The 20,401-nt window shown below is 37.3% G+C and overlaps 1 protein-coding gene across 1 annotated transcript in view; it reads right to left on the bottom strand.

The window, feature by feature from the left end:
• LOC140152731 (protein phosphatase 1 regulatory subunit 21-like) overlaps window positions 1-20,401 on the bottom strand; it is a 191,687-nt gene that overhangs the window by 136,154 nt on the left and 35,132 nt on the right. The window contains exons 9-15 of the mRNA XM_072175210.1: window positions 16,149-16,250; window positions 13,647-13,735; window positions 13,152-13,381; window positions 12,025-12,152; window positions 4,331-4,495; window positions 2,753-2,947; window positions 1,289-1,456 (exon numbers count right to left, since the gene is read on the bottom strand). Of these exons, the coding sequence (XP_072031311.1) occupies window positions 1,289-1,456; window positions 2,753-2,947; window positions 4,331-4,495; window positions 12,025-12,152; window positions 13,152-13,381; window positions 13,647-13,735; window positions 16,149-16,250 (1,077 nt within the window). The remainder of the gene's footprint in view (window positions 1-1,288; window positions 1,457-2,752; window positions 2,948-4,330; window positions 4,496-12,024; window positions 12,153-13,151; window positions 13,382-13,646; window positions 13,736-16,148; window positions 16,251-20,401) is intronic.

The following is a 20,401-nucleotide window of genomic DNA, read 5'->3' as shown; positions in this document are numbered from 1 at the left end:
TCATCTGCCGTATGGGACCCATACACCAAAGATCTTTCCAACAAGATCGAAATGATCCAGAGAAGGTCAGCTTGTTTTGTTTTTAACGACTATAAGTCACAGTCACCAGGAGTCGTCACCAACATGTTGAAATCCCTAAACTGGACATCACTGAGCGACAGACGCAAGGTACACAGACTCTCCATCCTACAACAAGCACGCCAAGGTCACTTATCCCTGCCAACTGGAAAGCTCCTACAGCCCGTTCAGCGTCAATCACAGCATCTCCATTCAAACGCCTACACTATCATAGCAACCAATATAGACTGTATGAAATACTCATACTTTCCACGCACAGTAATAGACTGGAACTCTCTACCTGAACATATTACCAATATATCATCCATACCACACTTCAAAGAAGCCGTAACCAACCACTTTCAAGAATCAACCAAGCAACTACAAGACTAAACAGCAGAATACATGCGCACACACTTCCTGACCGTCTGACTCCACCTGGAGTGTTGGCCAGTATTTGAACAAAGACAAAGACACATGCGCAAAAAGTGTGTTTTTGTTTCTCGCTTTTCTAGCAACGCAGCAGAAGGGTTTTGCAAAGCGTACACAGCAATTAAAGCACATGTTTGACAGGCGTACGCACACGCAACATGCATTTTGCAAGTAGAACCTCATTTTAAGATGACCGTACGATCGATTTAATGTGCAATGCAAACAAATGAAATTTTGCCTAGTGATGTATCTGTGTCGTATCACATATAATTGAAAGTATAATGGTGTTGTATGTGCATAATTATTGTACATTATTAATGCCTTTTTACATAACAGCGTATGTGTTGGTGTATGTGCCGATTAGCAATTATCCCCGTTTCACATAGTGACGTACATGTATCTTGCGTTGTATTGCATATAATTGAAATGATTCTGTTTTGCATGATGTTTCAATTTCTTTAGTGAATACATTAATCCAAAATGCTTCACTTTAATCAAATTAAGTGAAGTGTTTTTGATGAAAATACAATTTATATTAATTTGGTGAATGTATTCTTCATATTGGAATGGTTTTCATTCAACCAGATAGTATATTTTAAGAGAATAAAAACAATACATTTCGGCAAAATTAAAAATGCAGTTTTCTTGAAATACATATTCTGTCAGATACGCCGTCATGTGAAACGGTCAACAATATGGATATTAAAGTACTTACGGTGTAAAATGTCAATTTTTGCACTAAAATAATGTAGGGGGTGTGTCTACAAATGTACATGTCATCTTAACCCATAATACTAACCATAGATGTATCTATTTGCGTCGCTGCTTTCTTGCCGGAAGATGTTGGGACTGTCTCAGGTACAGCATTAGCCATTGCTTCACGCACCATAGTTTCCTGGCTAGGACTAGATGCCTTGCCTCCTGAATTGCGAACACGCTGTAACTCCTCCTCCAGTTGAGATGCTCTCTGAAACATATTAAAAATTTAAAGAAAGATGCTAGTACATTGGACAACAATCTTGATTGTTACATTTTGAGTAGGGAAGGAACACAGTTGACAATAGTAATAACAAAGCTCAGCTTATTTATATACAAGATTGGTGAATGGTTAAAGACATAAAGGACCTTGACTGAATGAACAACATAAGGTCATGGTGTACCAGGGCCCGTATCAGCAACCTCATGATTATGTGTCAAAACCTGTTTTTGTGTATCTATAAAATTCAACATATGCAGTGGTTTTTACGTCCACGTTTCTGATATGGGCTATAATTATTCCAAGTTCAAAAGACAGAGCAGCAGAAATGAGTGCTCTGTTTGTGCTTTCTACATGAAATTCCCATTCAAATGCTGTCAACCAACCTGTAACTAATCTAAACAAAGCCCCCGCCTCTTATCAGCAAAATTGACACAGGAATTGTTGTCAAAATCCTAATGTTTCTGTAATCAGTGTGGGGCATTACTGGTTATTTGGTTGAAATTTAGTCCCAAATATACTATTCATTTTGTACGATGTAGTTTCCATCATTACCAAAAAAAAAAAAATTATCACAAGGCCACATTCCAACATGTCATTCAACTTTAAATTGCACATGCGACATGCACTGGTAGTGACTTGTTGACACCACCATAACAGCTTACAGGGCATGTGGAATTGTGGAATCTGTGAAATAAAGAAACTAGTTCAGGTCTGAAAATCCTTTGAATAAAACTCCCCATGGCCTGTGATTGGTTAATATCGCATAACTAGGGAATACTGCCACCCTAGTTACACAATAACCAATCACAGGCTGTGGAGGAGCTTGCTTGACAGAATCGTCAGACGCAAACTATAGTTTGTTCAGCTTATAATTTTTGAAACTGCACGCAACAATGAAGTCCCAACTTACACTCACATAAATTCACACAAGCGTGCGCCAGTCACACATTACACCAGTGTAAGTGCTGCTCCCAACTGCGAGCATGCCATTCTATATCAATATAAAAAGTTGTGCATCTCATTTTTTTGCCAATTATAAGCCGAACAAACTATAGTTTGTTTATTTTTTTCTTCTTGTGAAACAGGCTACACAAAGCACCTATACATTATAGGTCTTGGCTGCAAAGGTTTATCCTGGTTTGACAAGGACAAGCATTTCAGAGCAACAGTCATTATGAGGAGGTGACTTGGGCCACTGTGATCTCTAATATGTATAGTGTGCTGAGATCTTGTGAGTTTAGAAGACTGCACAATGAAATTCCCTTTCACAATAGTTTCACAAACCTGTATTTCTTTGTCATATTTGATTTGCATGAGTTGTGCTTCCAATAGCCAATGTTCTTTCTCCTGTTCTAGCCTGGTAATTTTCTCACTGTTATTAGCCACTTGTTGTGATAGACCTTCCTGACTCATGGTAGAACTCAACAGTACATGCTGGTTCCTTACTGCTTTCTCGTAGGGCACTGAATCAGGACAGGACTGAGGAAACAAATTACCATACAACAGCATTAGTAATTATAGTTATGATGTACAAGTCACATCTAAAATCAGTTTTATCATGGACTTACAAAGCAAGAAATGTCTACATTTTCATTTCCATTACTTACAGGAATAGTTTGTGATTCTTGCATTCTCTTTTTATGGTATGTTTGAATAGATATCCAAGAAAAAAGTCTGCTTCTACTGAGTAACTATAATATCTGCCCAAGGCACTATATTGACATTATAACAATAATGTAATTTTGTAATGCGCCAAAATCCACCTATGGGGAGGTGCTCAAGGTGCAGAAAACAAAGACATTAGCAAATAAAATTACAACAATTGACAACGTTTGTAAAATAACAATGAATATATACAAATAGTAAAATGTCGTAAGTATGTACATATTGTAAAAATCACAAAACAAACATGAAGGGTACCAATTACATAAACTTTAGAATGGAGGTCATGAACCTCAACCATAATCATGACACTAACCTTAATTTCTTAATCAAAGCCCTTTATATGGGACCCAAGTCAATAAAATGAACATAAAGTTGCAAGCTAGTTAGAGGTTAATGACTGCGCATCAGTTGTTTTGAGGGTATTGTGAAATATCTAAACATTGTGCTTTGGAACCGAGGAATAGCCCGAGGGGCGCAGCCCCAAGGCACAATACCCGAAAAATAACTGATGCAAAGTCATTAACCTCATTCATAACCGTCACTTTTCACTTTTTTAAAATTCAATTTACGTCACATTTTCTTCTTTTAATTTGAAAACAGAACACAATTTTAACTTTATCTGTCGTTTTCCCTGTAAAAAATCGAATAGCCCATTAAGGAAATACCGCTAGCGACCAATCACACTAGCACGCAATCATGCGATGTCCATATACGGCGGCTAGCGTCCGCGTAAATTGTTCGAATGCGTAACACGTCACGTAACGCGGTCATTGTAGAGCGTACTTTTAGCTACTTCACGAGACGCGGTCATTATACTTTTTCAATGACCTGCATTTGCGTCCGCGTATTTAAAAGTTATTATCTGTGACTGGATCGCACTTGCTGCGTATATTAATGAGGTTATGAATAGGCTGCTGAGCTGATTTTTTTGTTGTTTGATGCACACCTTGTACAGGACAGCAGTACATCCTTTGTGAATGCCCCCTTGTGCCCCATTCATTACTGGCTTGTACAAGTGCACATGAAGAAACAAACAGCAGCTCAGCAGCCAGGTCTCAAACCTACTAACTTGAGACCTTATGCTCATTTCGTGGGAGCAGGTAACCATTATTCTAATCCTAATCTCAGTTAACCCCATGTCTTGTCAATATTAAATTACTGTCTTTGAAGCTTCAATCCAAGCCTTTTGTAACCTACCCTTGATAGCGAATTCATGTATCCAATAGCTTTAGATCTAAATTGAGTGACAGCTGGTGATGTGAGTGGTCCTTCTTGGTCTCCTGCCATAAAACTATGTCCTCTGGTTCTGTAGGCAGCAGGTGCGGCAAAGAATTCAACATTGGCCTTGGCAAAGTTGGCAATCTGAAATGTATCCAAAGGTATATTATTCAAATACATCTTCATAATAATAATAATGTAATCAATGATAGCAGTTTAAAACTTTTGATTCAAATTCACAGACTTAGACTTCATTCCTGCCTCAGAATTTTCAGAATTTATTTTAAGCCAACTCAAACACTCACACAAATGCTTGTGACTAAAAAGGTTAAGACAGACAAAAAGGAGAAACTACAACTGGTCAGTGTATAATTTTTTTGGAAGTGATGTGTTTGGGGCTCGAGTAAATTGACATATGAAAATATTGAGAGAGAAAAAATCAGGACTCAGCGGGATTGAACCCTGGTCGCTGGATTACCGGTCAAGAGTCTTACCACTGTACTACCTGAGTACTCGGGCAATCTCAACTTAAGTCCCCATGATAACTCTCTCATTGTGTCTCAGCGGCCAATTATATATTAAATAATGAAGATGGAGGCAGCCTATATGTTTCACCTTAGCAGAGCGTAAGACAATGCGAGACACAAATTAATATATGCGATGATCGGAAATAAACGATGCAAGCCTGAGAAATTAGTTCTTAAATGACATGTTTGGGGCTTAAGCAAACTGACATATGAAAATATTGAGAGAGAAAAAAATCAGGACTCAGCAGGGATTGAACCCTGGTCGCTGGATTACCGGTCAAGAGTCTAACCACTGTACTACCTGAGTACTCGGGCAATCTCAACTTAAGTCCCCATGATAACTCTCTCAGTGTCTCAGCGGCCAATTATATATTAAATATGAAGATGGAGGCGATCTATATGCTTCACCGTGACAGGGTGTAAGACAATGCGAGACTCAAATTAATATATGCGAGGATCGGAAATAAACAATGCAAGCCCAAGAAATTGGTTTTTAAATGACATGTTTGGGGCTCGAGCAAACTGACATTTTTTTGGAAGCTTACATAGGAGAGAGAGAATGGCCCTTGAAAACGAAATTTCAGGGACATAGGAGACTAAGTTGAACTAGCAAGATCCGACTTACCATGTGAATGCTGCCTTTGTGGATTACCTAACTTTTCAATGAGCTTATTTGACACTACAATGGTCTGCAGCGAGACCAATTCAAGCTCTTTCAGAAGTAGCTGCAGCTCTGTTGGCTCTTCACAATCATGATCTCCTGTTGCTCAATCATCCCCTTTAAATGCATCTGATAAATTTCACCCTACTTCTAATTTGCGCTCACTTGTGGCAAGCATTCAAAGTATTTTCAGCAAACAAAAGGATATTTGACATTATTCTTGGATGTGAAACTTGGCTGAAACCTACCATCAAGTCATGGGTAAATCTTCCCTCCTGATTACAACTTGTATTGCAAAGATGTAAGTGATGGCTATGGTGGGGTACTCATTGCTGTACACAACAGGCTCATCAGTCTTCCTATAAAGCTTGAAACTGATGCTGAGTTCATCGCAGCCAAGATTATAAATGGCACTAATAACATCATTGCTGGTGCCGTTTAACAAAACGCCAAGCACAAGACAAACCTACATGGATTGTGTTAATGAGGCTATCTCAGACATTTGTACATCATACCTTGGAATGCCAGTTTGGATTGGAGGAGACCCACATGTAAATGGAGGCGCCCCACTGGATGGCAGCACTTCACATCAGCTCTTAAATAATTGTTTAATTTATGTGGTTTTTACTGATGTTACAAATTTTTGGTGTTTACTAGTGGTGAAACTAAACATCAGGACTCTACTAGACACTTTTTGTGACATCTAATGGATTATTTTAGAATTCTGACGAAGAAATACTTTTCTGGATATTACTACTGTGAGTTACATCAGTTTATGTATTTTACTCAACAAACAGAAACCATACTCATCCAACAGTGACTTTGGTCCCTGGTTGATTTTCACACCTCTTCATACCTTGTTGCACAAAGTCCCATCATTTTGATCACTTTGTTGCATAAGACCCTATCATCTTTGATCACCTTGTTGAATACGGTTTCATCATCTTGTTTTATGTGTGGAGATACACTGACTTATTTGAACAATGGTATTATATCATGTCTTGCTGGTCATCTTGTTGGTCATCAATAATGGACCAAATTGCCAATGTCTTCTATACACTAGCTTAGACTGGAATTCTGTAGGCCTACATGTACAACATGGAAATCAACTGCAGACACTTAAGTATCTTGGTGCCCGTATTCCTTACAGCAGTAACACATCTGCATCTTTTCAACTTGACATCCTGATATTCGGGGACATCAACCCAAACCCAGGCCCAAACCAGACTGATCATGATCAGTATGAGCAAATCAAACCCAAACTTGTTTACAATTCTGGACAGCTGATTGCACTGAACACATACAACAACTCAACCAAGCAATCATTACCCCGGTTACCCACAGAGGTTTGGAGAACAATTACTTCTCTTGGAATCAATAACTCATTCCATTCAAAACCACATGGAAAAAGAGGTGGCCGACGAAAACCATGGCTGATCTCAAACAATTCCACCCCCAATTCCCTAGATGATTCAGTTAACCACAGTATACCTGTTCATATCTCATCTGAAAAGAAAAATGAACTGCACATAAAACCTGTTCACACTGATAGGCCCAACCGTACCCTCATAACACCCTATATAAATCGTGAACCGTTAATGAACATGAGACTCTGGAATCCGAGATCAATCCGAAATAAAACAACTACATGTAATGACTATATTAGTGAACACGATGTAGATGCTATCTTCTTAGTTGAAACATGGTTAGCAACCAATGACCCAGTTGTCATTGGCGAATTGAAGCCAAATGGGTATACCTTTTTGAACATCCCACGAGGTACCAGTAATCATGGTGGTATTGGGGTTCTTAGTAAGGCTCAACTTGCGTTTCGTTTACACCCGCTTAATGCTAAGACAGTTACCTTTGAACATGCAAGTATCTTAGATCCAAACAATGGTGTTCACTACATTATCATATACCGTCCCCACCCGACCAAAGCAAATGGTTTTACTCTTAATCGGTTCATGGAGGAGTTTGAGGATTTCCTCCAGGAGGTCTCTTTGTTGACAGGAAAACTTATCATGTTGGGGGATTTTAATTTCCACATGAACGAGCCTCACAGATCCGAGGTTGTTCGTTTTCAAGCTATTTTATCCTCTTTTGGACTCAACCAACATGTTACCCAGGCCACTCACATATCCGGTAACACTCTTGATTTGTTACTCACTCCTGAGAAGGAAGATTTGGTCAGACTCTGTGATGCTGGCACTGCCTATGGCTCTGATCATTACATGGTAAGATTTGTTCTGCAACAAAGTAAACCACCACCTTTAAGGGTCACTAGTACATTAAGGGATTTCAGAAAGGTGGATCCAGTGGCTTTAAAAACTGATCTTAATTGCGAACTAAATAACAGTCTGAAACCGAAACCTAGTAATGTGAATGATCTTTTGGATCACCTTGAGAAAGCTGCTACTAGAGTCCTTGATAAACATGCTCCTGCAACCACAAGATCTCGTCGTGTATGCTCTCGCCCTCCGTGGTATAATGACGATCTCAGAGAAGAAAAGCGTAAACAACGTAGACTTGAAAGGAAGTGGAGGAAAAGTGGCTCTTCATCAGATAAGGAATCCTATGGAGCGCAGCATCTTTGTTACAATAAAATGTTACAGGACTCTAAAAAGAGACATTTCAACGATGCTCTTTATAATGCTAGCCCAAAAGATACTTTCAGGGTCATTGGTACTTTACTAAACCAAAATGAGAAAAGTCTGCCATCATTGTACACACCTGATGTGCTAAGCAACAAGTTTGCTGAATTCTTTAATGAAAAAGTTGAAAAAATTAGAATTAGTATAAAGTGTAGTGTTAAGGATAGTAGTGTTAAGGATAGTAGTGTTAAGGATAGTAGTGTTAAGGATAGTAGTAGTAATGTAATTGATATTCCTCTAGGTAATGACTCAGTGTCCTCACTACATAGTGATGTTGTTATTCAAAATCATCTTGATCATTTCAGAGAATTGACTGAAGCTGATGTTCGTTCTATTATTATGAATTGTGCCAACAAAACATGTAGTCTTGACAGCCTTCCCACCTGGCTGCTAAAGGAGAATATTGATATTGTTCTTCCACGTGTAACTGACATTATTAACTCGTCTTTAACAAATGCTATTTTCCCAGGTGATCTTAAACAAGCAATTGTCACACCTATCCTAAAAAAAATCCAATCTAGATTGGAACAACTTACAGAACTACAGACCCGTCTCAAACATCGCCTTCATAGGAAAGCTAATTGAGAAGGCTGCAATTATCCAGATCAATGACCATATGCGTGCTAATGAGCTTGATGAATTATGTCAGTCTGCCTATAAAGAAAAGCATTCCACCGAGACAGCACTACTCAAGGTGACCAATGATATTGCTAGGGCCATTGATGATAACAAGGCAGTCTTCTTAATTATGCTTGATCTTTCTGCTGCCTTTGATACCATTGACCATGACATTTTATTCTCTCGTTTAGAGCATGGCTTTGGTATCAAAGGCACAGTCCTACAGTGGTTCAAGTCTTACATAAGTGGTCGTCAATTTAGAGTATCTGTTGGAGGGGTGATGTCTGATAGGCATGTTCTTGAATGTGGCGTACCTCAAGGCTCTATTATTGGGCCAAGAGTGTTTACAAAATATTCTCAGTATATTGCTAACATAATCCGTCGTCATGGTTTACATTTTCACATATATGCCGATGATGTTCAAATCTATATGTTTTTCAATCCCAAGATTCCTGGTGATTCAGCATGTGCCATCTTCAAGCTATCCATGTGTGTCGAGGAAGTTCGAGATTGGATGCTTTGTAATATGCTCAAGTTAAATGACTCCAAAACCGAGTTTTTCATTGCTGCCCCTCCACACAATATGCCCAGTCTCTCCAACATCAATATAAAGATCGGTGATGCTGAAGTAATTCCATCTGCTACCATCAGGAATCTGGGAGTTGTTTTTGATGCTACGATGAACATGTCTAACCATATAACATCTATTTGTAAAACAGTTAATTTTCTCTTGTGGAACTTGTCCAGAATTAAATGAGGTTTGTCACCGAAGATGCATCCAGTAATGCCATGCGGGCACTAGTGTTATCCAAGATTGATTATGCCAACGCCCTTCTGTCTGGATGTAGAAGCAAAGACGTTGCTCGCTTACAAAGACTACAAAACCATGCTGCCCGCATTATCTTCCAAGTTCCACGCCGTCACTCATCTTCACCTCTTTTAAATTCATTACACTGGCTTCCAATAGACAAGAGAATTTGCTTCAAAGTGCTACTCTACATTTACAAGACATTGAACGATCTGGCACCACCCTACCTTTCTGATTGTCTGACCATCCGTGTTCCAACTAGGGAAGGCCTTCGCTCAAATCAAGATCTTACGCGCCTTATCATTCCTAAGACAAACAGACTGATAGGCGATGGATCGTTCAGTGTCTTTGGAAACAGAATCTGGAACAATCTTCCTTCATCCATTAGGTCATCTCCCACAGTTACTACTTTCAAACGTAGCCTAAAAACCCATCTTTTTAACCATTGCTGATTTTATGTTGTTTCTTTTGCATATTTTTGTTTTCTTGTAGTCTTTAGTTGTAGGGTAAGTTTTCTGTAAAGTGCAATGATCATTTCTTTGAAATTGCGCTATATAAATGCCGTTGTATGTATGTATGTATGAGACATGAACAGCTGGTTAAATGACCAAGTAATTGAACATCAATAACCACAGTCTTTGAGTGAATCCTTCCTTCCTTCAAAAGCGTGCATGGGATTAGACCAGCTTGTCAATTTTCCAACAAAAGGAGATAACATTCTCAACATTGTGTTGACAAACCTGTCATCTTTAGTTAACCAGTGTGTAGGTCTACCTGGATTCAGTAACCATGACACTGTATTCCTTGACCTAAATGCAAAGGTCCAGTGTCAGAAACTATGCAATCGCATAATCCAACTGTGGAATTGGGTGGACTTTGACACCCTTAGATCGGAGGCCAAGAAATGGGCTGAAGACTTTATTTACTGATACCAACTCAACCAGCACACATATTGAGTGTTTAGCATCCAATGTACAATATGGCTTGGAATCTCTTATGAAAGAACATGTTCCAACTAAACTTAGCACCAACAGGTTCAACTAGACATGGTTCAATTCTACTACAAAAAGATCATCATGCAGGAAAAAATGTGCCTTCAGGAAAGCTAGGCTTACCAACAAGGAACGTGACTGGCGGCACTACAGAAGACTCAAGACAAGCCTACCATAGAGCTTACAATAAGTACATCACAGACATTGTCTGCTCTGATGCAAGTGGCAACAATAAGGTCAAACAGGTAATGATCATTATTATGTTTTCAGGGTTATTAGGAGTTAAGAAAACCTAATAATGATAATATTGGATGGCTTATTTCGCATGATACCATAACATATCGGATTAAGTCATACAAATATCGAACTCGCCGTTGGCTCGTCCGATATTTTTATGACTCATCCGATATGTTATGGTATCATGCTCAGCCATCCAATATTATATCAGTATCACTCTCAATGATGAAAAATGGGGTACCATCTGAAAATTCCATCAAATACACCTTGTTTGATTGGTCCATAGGGGTACATACATCAGTCATAATAATGTAGCCCCTAGCCACCACCACCAAATTGCAATGACACATTCTACTCAAAGCATTATGCATAACTATACATTGAATTTTCTGTGATGGGCGATGTAATTTACGCTACAGATACCAATGCACACTAATCCTTGTTGGGGTTTTTTAAATTTTGTTTTTGGCAAAATGTTTGGTGTTTCTCTTTAAATCACACTAAATTGGGGGCAATAGAATAGAGGTAAAGGTCTGTATGCACAAAACTAGTTAGGTCTAACTTTAGACCTGGTTTATGGAGATTAGTCCAATGGAAAAGGAACTCTTTGGTATTTACTTACCTTATTCTATATTATTTTAGATTTTGTTTTAAAAGGACACATACATGTAACTGAATATTAGATGGCTGCAGTTTAACTTTTGAACTTTGCTATGAGCAAAGGAGGAAAAGAAAAGAATAAAATGATCCCTCCCTAAGTCTAACCTTCTTAGTTAGACGAGGTCTAACATTAGACCTTGTTATATGCATACAGACCTAAAAGGTTGCCCCATAAGTAAAAAATTACTTTTCTTTACAAACATCTTGTAGTAGTTCTAGCTTTTCTCTTTCTTGAGGATATGGCAGCAGTAGGTTCAACTTTTTTTTTTAAAGGAGGGAGTGTTTCCTTCACTAGAGGAGAGCATGTGGGGTGCTAAAACAAACGCCTAGCACCAAAGATGTGATACAAGTAGGATGGCCTTTTCTGTTCATATTCTCAGATGAAAAGCAATGCTTCCTTGTTGAAGAAACTACAATTATTATGTTGATATTGTAGGATTAAAAGTAGGTGCAATAGGAAATTGTTTACTTCTGATTGCACCTGTGGAGCAGGAAATTTTGCTGAATTATGTTTACCTTTCCAGTACAGGTAACTAGTGATATAAGAGATGATACAACACACTCATCTGTGGTCCGTAACTTCTGAGTTGCAGTAGGGAGTTGATGTTCTAAAGAAACCTTGTAGTTGTAATTCTTAGAAAGATCTACAAAAAAGTAAAGGCAAAATGTCATTATTCATTATTTGTTGATGAAGAATTCAGATGCAAAACAACTGATACCATTTCCAACGTTTTTGAGTTAAGGCCATCAACATCTGCCCTAAGATAATGTGATTTTAAATTGACACCCTACTTTTAAAAATTCCAAGGTAAAAAGTAGCATGAATTTGTGTATTTTGTTAATATTTAACCAGTTCCATAGCCTATATATCTACAATGCTCGTCAAAAGTTGCACTTTATTATGCCCCCATATTTCTGTATTATTAATGTGCTAAAATGTTGCATTCTTTGGGATTAAACCTAAATCCTTCCATAACCTCCTAAAACACCCCTTCCCCACTAATCAATGTTGGGTACTACTAACTGCCCATGAGTAACATTGTAGGATTCAACATGAAGGAGAGGGGTTCATTTACATTACCCTACTGGAACTTTGAGTGTCACAACAATTTTGACAAGCATTGTAGGTCTTCTTTACACATCAGTATATCCATGGTCCTAACAAGAGATACATAATTAACATGAACAGTTTTCTTTGGCTGCAACAGAACACCCAATCCGCATGAGAACCCTTTTTAGTCCACACTTGACACCAAGCCCTGACTTATATACAAGCCAATGCAGAATTTGGATCACCATTGTTTAGACAAAAATTTGTCAGACTCCCAAGTTGTCAAAAAAGGACACAGACATTTGGTATTTACTTTCAAGAGTGGAGCCCAGTGGTTTCATCAGTAAACCATTTTATGCTAACATGTCCAATGTCTCTGGTATAGATTTTGAGTCATTGGCAAAAACAGGTGCTCAAATTCTTTTTGTTTTCAGAAACTGAAATTGCCTATAACCTGAAGATCAATTCACAGGTTTTGCATTTTTGAAGGGTTGGTAACTGATGCGACTTGAAACAGAATATCTGTGACATTCTCATTTTTCTTGATAGCATCACAAATATGCACACCTAACTGTTATCAATAACTTCTCACCTTTCATTACTTCATATAAACTCTGTGAGCATTCTGCAAGTTTGTCAAAGAAAGCTCTGTGATTGGTTTGTAGATGATCACATGACTTAGTGCTAGCTGCTGCCAGAAGGCCTATGTATGTATCTAACTTGTTGAATGAAGCAGTGAACTTCTTGTAGGTTGCATGCAGCTCCATATTGCGCACTTCTAGAGTATGGCTACAAGAAGACTGTTGACATTCCTCTTCCAAACTACAAAGAAAAAGTACATCCATTTGAATATAAAGACTTTATAAATATCAATATTTATTATTAATATACATATCATAAACTAATCATACTTACTTGTAAGTATTGTTAATTCCATGTAAACTGCATATCTTTTTCTTTATTTTGATACCTCTTAAGGGACAGTGAAATAACACTTAGGCCTACTTAAACCTTGCCTTGGTTTGTCTTTCCTTATTCTAGGAACTTGGGTTTAAAATGATGATTCAGATGGAGTGTGCATACTTACCTTAATAGCTGATATGGTTCTAGTTTGTTGAGGTAGGCTACATATTTACTAAATTTTGCAGAAAAGTCCTGAAGATCTGTTGCTGTTTCCTGCAAAATAATTGAATATCACAGTAATTAAATCAGTAGCATATAACAATCTCTATTTGAGCTAAACAAATCTAACATTACAATGTTGATAGAATATCAAGGGTTCATTTCACACAGACTTACAATCAATCTTTATTTTGATTGTTACAAGTTAAGAAAAAAGTATGTCTCAGAGCTGCAGCACACATTTGTTTTGTGGTGCATATTATTTTGTCACATCTTAATTTTGTTCAACAAAAATATCGGAAAAATAGGTTTTAAAAGCATTTGTTGAAAGAATTGGGTTATAAGTTATCAGCATCTCAGGCTTATTTTGACTGAGTTTGAGTCAGGGAGTTGGAGTTGGGAAACTGCATTGTATTTTAAAAATCTTCCCAAGCTCTGATAATAAATCATACTTATAGAGCAAGCATATGTCTTTGAGAAACAGGCCCCAATTTACTTTGAAAGAAGGTTAGCCTGGTTTATTGACATAACTTTACAACCAGATATGAACAGAAGCTAGCATCAAGCTTGATTCACATTGATGAAGTCTGAATTGACATTTCATAAAGGCATTTTAACAGCAAAAATTTTTGTTGGCATTATAATGTGCTTTGAATATGAGTAGGATTTAATCTTTCCCTAGAGAAGCCATAGTAAAGTCAAGAAATCTACTGGATAGCATAACATAAGCACAGCATTATGTTAGGCATATAGGATAAAGAGGTAGGGTTATAGGGTTAGAGTTAGTATTCTGTATGTGGCCAAACTGACAGGCAATGAAGCACTGAAGGACCTGTATTCAAGCAAGCTTTAATAGAACTATTTGTCTTGTTGTTTGCAGTGTTGTGTGCACCAACCATACTCTAAGCACCCAATGGACCCAACATGCAGGCTTTGTATTTTGAAGCATCTTTTTAAGCTTTTCTTCAACCAATACATATACTCTATAGCTAGTCGCCATGATTTCTGATGCATCAAAGCTTGACCTCATTTGTAAATTGGCTGCAAAGTTTTGATCAAATAATACTCACTTTTAACCCTATACTATAAGTAATTTTACCAAAGTACTTCCAACAAACATAGAAAATCACACAGAAAACAAATTAATTTACCAATCAAAGTGAATAAAAGAACACGTTTACAATGAACATTACTGGACAAAAATACCATTAAATTTGGGCAAGACTGATTTAGTGCCTAATGGCCTCAAAGCTTCCAATTTGCCTTTATAATATGTTGAGAGAAAAAAATGGATATCAGCATGCGCCATTACAAGGGGGGTGCTGAACAGTAGATTTCATGTTGAAATATGTGCACTGAAGCTTTAAAAGAATGGGTTATTACCAGGTCTGTGCAATTGATGGGGTTATTTGTACTGTTTGGCGATGGAGCAACACTCTCTAAGTGTAATATATCTTTTTTTGCATAGATCGACAAGGTAAGCTTTTCACAAATTTCACTTTTTTAACTCAACCCATATTTTTAAACATTTTTATCTCTCAAAATCTGGTTCTTGACGCATTGCATAGTGGGATGTCTCACACATCACAGAACAAAATTCAAGTGAATTCTTTGCTTCCATGGGTAACAAGAACATCTCAGCTTTTACATAACATCCAATGATATCATACACACATTTTGGTGGAAATATGCATATAATTTAGCCTAAATTTATGTTAATCATTAGTACTATCCCCACAATGATGCAACACAGTTCATTCTGATTGGGTGTCACATTCTTTCTAGAATGAACCGTTCTAAAATGGGGGATCTTAGGGAGGCGATGCTGCTAGAGAGGTGTGCGGGAAAATCTCAGCCCAAAAACTTGCTGTACTACGGGTCTGCTACCGCATGTCAACAACATTTTTCGGTAGAGCTTATGTAAGTTATAAACATTTTAAGCAGATAATCTTTTGTAGTTCTAAATAAAATATCATATAATTATACACAGTGTACGGACTCATTCTGGCTGCCCTACTTTAGAATCTGGGGAGTCCTTCATCAGGTATTAATGTAGAACAACTCTCCTCATTCACCCACCACTCTCTTTGACAGCTTGGGCACCTTCTGACAAATTTCTAGAGAGCAATTTGAACAGTTCTCCTAAATACCTTCAAGAGGAGCTGTTGACAGCTCGCCTGGAAAAATCTAAGACACAAGGCCTCTGTATTTTTTAAATTTTTTATGTCAGGTATATCTAAGCATTAACAGCTCAAATTTGGAGCGAACACTGACAAAACGTCAGCCAGGCACAAGTGACCTGGTGAAGGAGGTCGCCATAGATAGCTGGTCAGGGCATTTTTACAGGACAGGCAAGAGCTCTTATTCCCCTGATCGGAACCAACTGTAACAAGGTCTATTTTATCATGATTCATCTGCACTGCCTTTACCAGATGAGCCACCAGTCTGTTTGTCATGATATACTTACCAGAGTAGTCAGAGCCTCTTCTTTAATGCTTTCATGGAAAGTTTTGAATGCTTGGTCTAATGGTCTTAAGTAGGAGGCATTCTCATGAAGATAACTACAAAACTGCAAAGACAACAAAAAATACAAATTCAAGAGCAATTAACATACATATAAATACAACTCTGCAGAAAAAAATTAGCAAAAAGTAAATCTTAGTCTACAGAGATTCATAGTCCTAAAATTAAGGACAGCGGTCCCAAATACATGTTGGTCATCCAATTTTATGGATCAGGTAATGAACACCACCATTACATGAGGTTCATGTAGTCCAGCTATAAGCCAAGATTGGTTGCAATTGCATTTGAACTGGTCATAATGACACTACAGTTTAACAACAAGTCTAACATAAAAGTGTATACTAAATAACATTTACCAATGGATTATGCTGCCATTGTGTCTCCTGTTGGATGACGTCAAAAAGCCAATCATTGTCTACTGAGATTCATAGTTAACCAGAGTTAACTCCAAGGTCTTTGTAACACAATAAAACTTACAACACAGATGTTTGAATGACTACATTTTAAATTACAATTTTTCATTAATAATACGTGATTCAACATGAGTAAATGAGGTGTATGTTGTAAATTTTATTAATTGAGATAGTTTGTATTTGCCGATATCAGCCTCATCCACAGGTGTTGAAACACATAATATGTCCCTTTTCAACAGCTTTACATGAATGTACAAGTATCAAAAAGCTGCATTACCTGAAACTAGAGAAGATGAGAAGACTCATATTCTCTACTGAAACAGAGAAATAATCACAAGTTTCTGCACCTGATTGTAATGTTTAAAATGTCAATTAAATTACAATCTTAACAAAGGGTTTCTTGATCAGATTAGAAACATTGTAATTTGGTTACAAGTGTACATACGGAAATGAATGTTTCTCATAATATGTTAGGATTGATTTTGCCTGCGGAAATAAAACATTTGACTTCAGGCAATATACAATACTCAATACTCAATTTACCAAAAGGAAGCTGTGTACACTAGGTAGTCACATATGGCACAAAAATGTGTCCTAATACTTTTTGGCAAATAGAACATAAATGACAGCATCATAAATGATATGAGCAAATGCAAACTTAGTGCAACATTAGCAAAACAAATTTGCCAAATGCCTGGCAAAACCATCAAAAGGTACTTCATTATCTTTTCCATGGGTAATATGCCAACATGACAAAGTCTTCCATTTCCTAGCCTATTTGAAAACAAGAGACAGTTTGCATATTTCCTATTACTTTTTAAGTGAAATGATGTTTGTGCCAAATTGGATATGCTTCCAAGGATATAAAACACAGGCATTACATGTTGTATTCATGAAATTAACTATATTCTCACCAAAGTTGTATGAATAAATCTGACCACAATTTGATTACTTCTCCAAGACGGGGGCATGTAATCAATTCAAGAACAAAGTGGGATGAAAATAACATTTGGCTCACTTCCTGATACAGATTTACACAAACAATCAGCTTAGCTTAATTTCTTGTTTCTTTTACTTGACATATTCTGACTTTTTGTTGCTTATTGAGACTGAATTTTAAGTTCAAATGCTAGCAATGTGATTGAATACTGACCAATAAGATTTATTGTTACTGCTTGCTCTGTAAATTACAATTCATTTCATTGATTTCATTGGTTAAGGAATAATTACTTATAGCTAGGATGAAGACCACAACAACATATAGCTAGATGAAGGTAGAGTTTCACTACTGTCACTTTCATCCATCTCACATACTCTCACCTCACTGGGAGAACTGTACCATTAGTGTGCTGTCAAAATCCAGCTCTGAGATATTGACTACAGTTTAAAAGTTCTTATGAGGGGGAATGAGTTCAATGTGGATATTGTCAAGAGTCGTCATGAACCATATATCATGAACACTGAACAGAGATGAAGGAACGTTACTGATTAATCAATATGTGACTGCTGAACACCTCTGAAGATAAACTCCAGCATCTTATTGAATATCTCATTCTGATTGATAGAGATATCAACAATATCAACACAACTTTTGAGGTATAGTCATAGACTTCCAGTACAAAACTACAGTTTTTGAGTCTTGACAAATTGTATGGCTCCAAGTTAAGCAAGTGGATTTAACATCATGGCATTTTTGATTTACCACCTGTACATCATCCCATTATACATCACAAGTTTGCTTAACTCTGGTTTTATTCTTCAACCTAGTCTTGCTACAGAGCTGCAAGTCCACTCATTGTGGAATGCAACTCATGAGTCTAACTTCTGTTCTCTCCAGATCCTCAGTCCAGATCAGCTCATTCTTCATGGGAGTTCATTTGTCACATGCAGCTTACAAATACTCTCATCACCCAGCACTATACTTCTCTTGCAAATGCAAATGAGAGAATGGCATCAAAACATTAGAGGTCTGTATGTTGAGAGACAAGGAGAGTCATCTCATCTGTGCCCAAGCAGATTTATAGCAATCAAAGGACAGGCAGAACCATGTCATGTACTATTCTGGCATTCACAGCTGCAGATTAACCTACAAGGTAATACCAGTCTTATTATAAGTGAAATACCAGCTAATGAATCAGGACATCACTGTCCAGACACAGATCATTACATTGGTTTAGAATTAAATCAGACAAAGCGTTGCTCAAACATTACAGGATATGATCACACTATCACATGTGAGTTGCTTGAAGGCAAATGCTCATTTTACTTCCCATCAAATTGCGACTCTATTCTTGATGATAATGAAGTAATCCACACATGTACAGGTAGTAATGACGTAGTTAGTCTCATTCTTTATCCACCAAACCTTGTTATTCTTGACCTCGGTAGTAATAACATCCATGACATCAGAGCAGGTGCTTTCAACACTTTCAATGACTTACTCATTCTATACTTGTGGCGTAACAAACTCACCACTTTACCAAGAGGAATATTTCAAACTATGACCAATCTGGTTGAACTCAAACTTGGACACAATGATTTTGTTTCTGTAGATTCTGACCTGTTTAATGACCTAAGTAAGTTAACTTACCTGCACCTTGGAGTCACCAATTTAAAGACACTGCCTATTGGGATTTTCCACAGCTTGAAAAACTTAACTCAACTAATTTTGTATTGGAACAAGTTGGTAACCTTAGACAGCACAATGTTTGATGGATTAGAACACCTCACTCTTTTACGTTTGGGTGGAAATCAACTAACCTCTTTACCACTTGGGTTGTTTGCTGATTTAAAATCTTTAAGACAACTCTACCTATATGCCAATCCATTGGTAAAAGTCAATTCAAGTTTATTTCTCAATTTGAAAAGCCTTCAGTCACTTAGTTTTGGTGGATGTAACTTAAAAGTTTTACCAAACAAAGTATTTGAAAGTTTTAAAAATCTTGAAATTCTTGTTCTGCGATATAATCTATTCATATCTTTAGAAGCAAATGTGTTTCACAGTTTGAGTAACTTACAAACACTTGCCTTGAATAATAATCAGTTGAAAACTTTGAATGCTCACATATTTGATGGTTTGAGTTTATTAAGTGCACTGTTCCTACACTTCAATAGACTGGAAACAATAAGTAAGAATCTTTTTCAAGATCTAGGTAACTTGGAGATGTTATCCTTGGCCAATAATTATCTAATCATATTAGATCCTACTTTATTCAAAAACACAATCAATCTCAGCTTTCTGGATATATCTGTAAACAAACTGACAGAAATCCCAAATCTCACAAATTTAACTCACTTACAATTTCTCAATATTAAAGGCAACAATCTGACTTTGGTCAATCCTGAAACTTTTTCTAATCTTCACAAGGGTGCACTGTTGATAGCCAATCAGCATGAGATATGCGAGTGTTATGTTCACACTGATGTAAACTGTAGTGCAGCATTAGTTAGATCCCCATACCTAACTTGTGATAGACTCCTATCAGATCCAGTCTTAACAATTCTCATGTGGTTGATTGGTATCAATGCTATTGCTGGGAATTTGTTTGTAGTAACATGGAGAAAAACTAATGACATAAAGGTGAATAAAGTACAAACACTACTGCTTAGCAACTTGGCAATGTCTGACTTACTCATGGGCCTGTATATGCTTATAATAGCATCTGCTGATATTTACTATGGAGCTGGTTTTCCACTTCAAGCTGAATCCTGGAGGTCTGGTATAACCTGTAGAGTGGCTGGGGCAATCTCTATAACATCTAGTGAAGCGTCTGTTTTCTTTGTA

The sequence above is a fragment of the Amphiura filiformis genome, chromosome 5 (genome assembly GCF_039555335.1).
Source record: "Amphiura filiformis chromosome 5, Afil_fr2py, whole genome shotgun sequence".
NCBI classification, from domain to species: domain Eukaryota; kingdom Metazoa; phylum Echinodermata; class Ophiuroidea; order Amphilepidida; family Amphiuridae; genus Amphiura; species Amphiura filiformis.
Note: the sequence above shows the minus strand (reverse complement) of the source record. Positions and strands in the feature narration are given on the sequence as shown.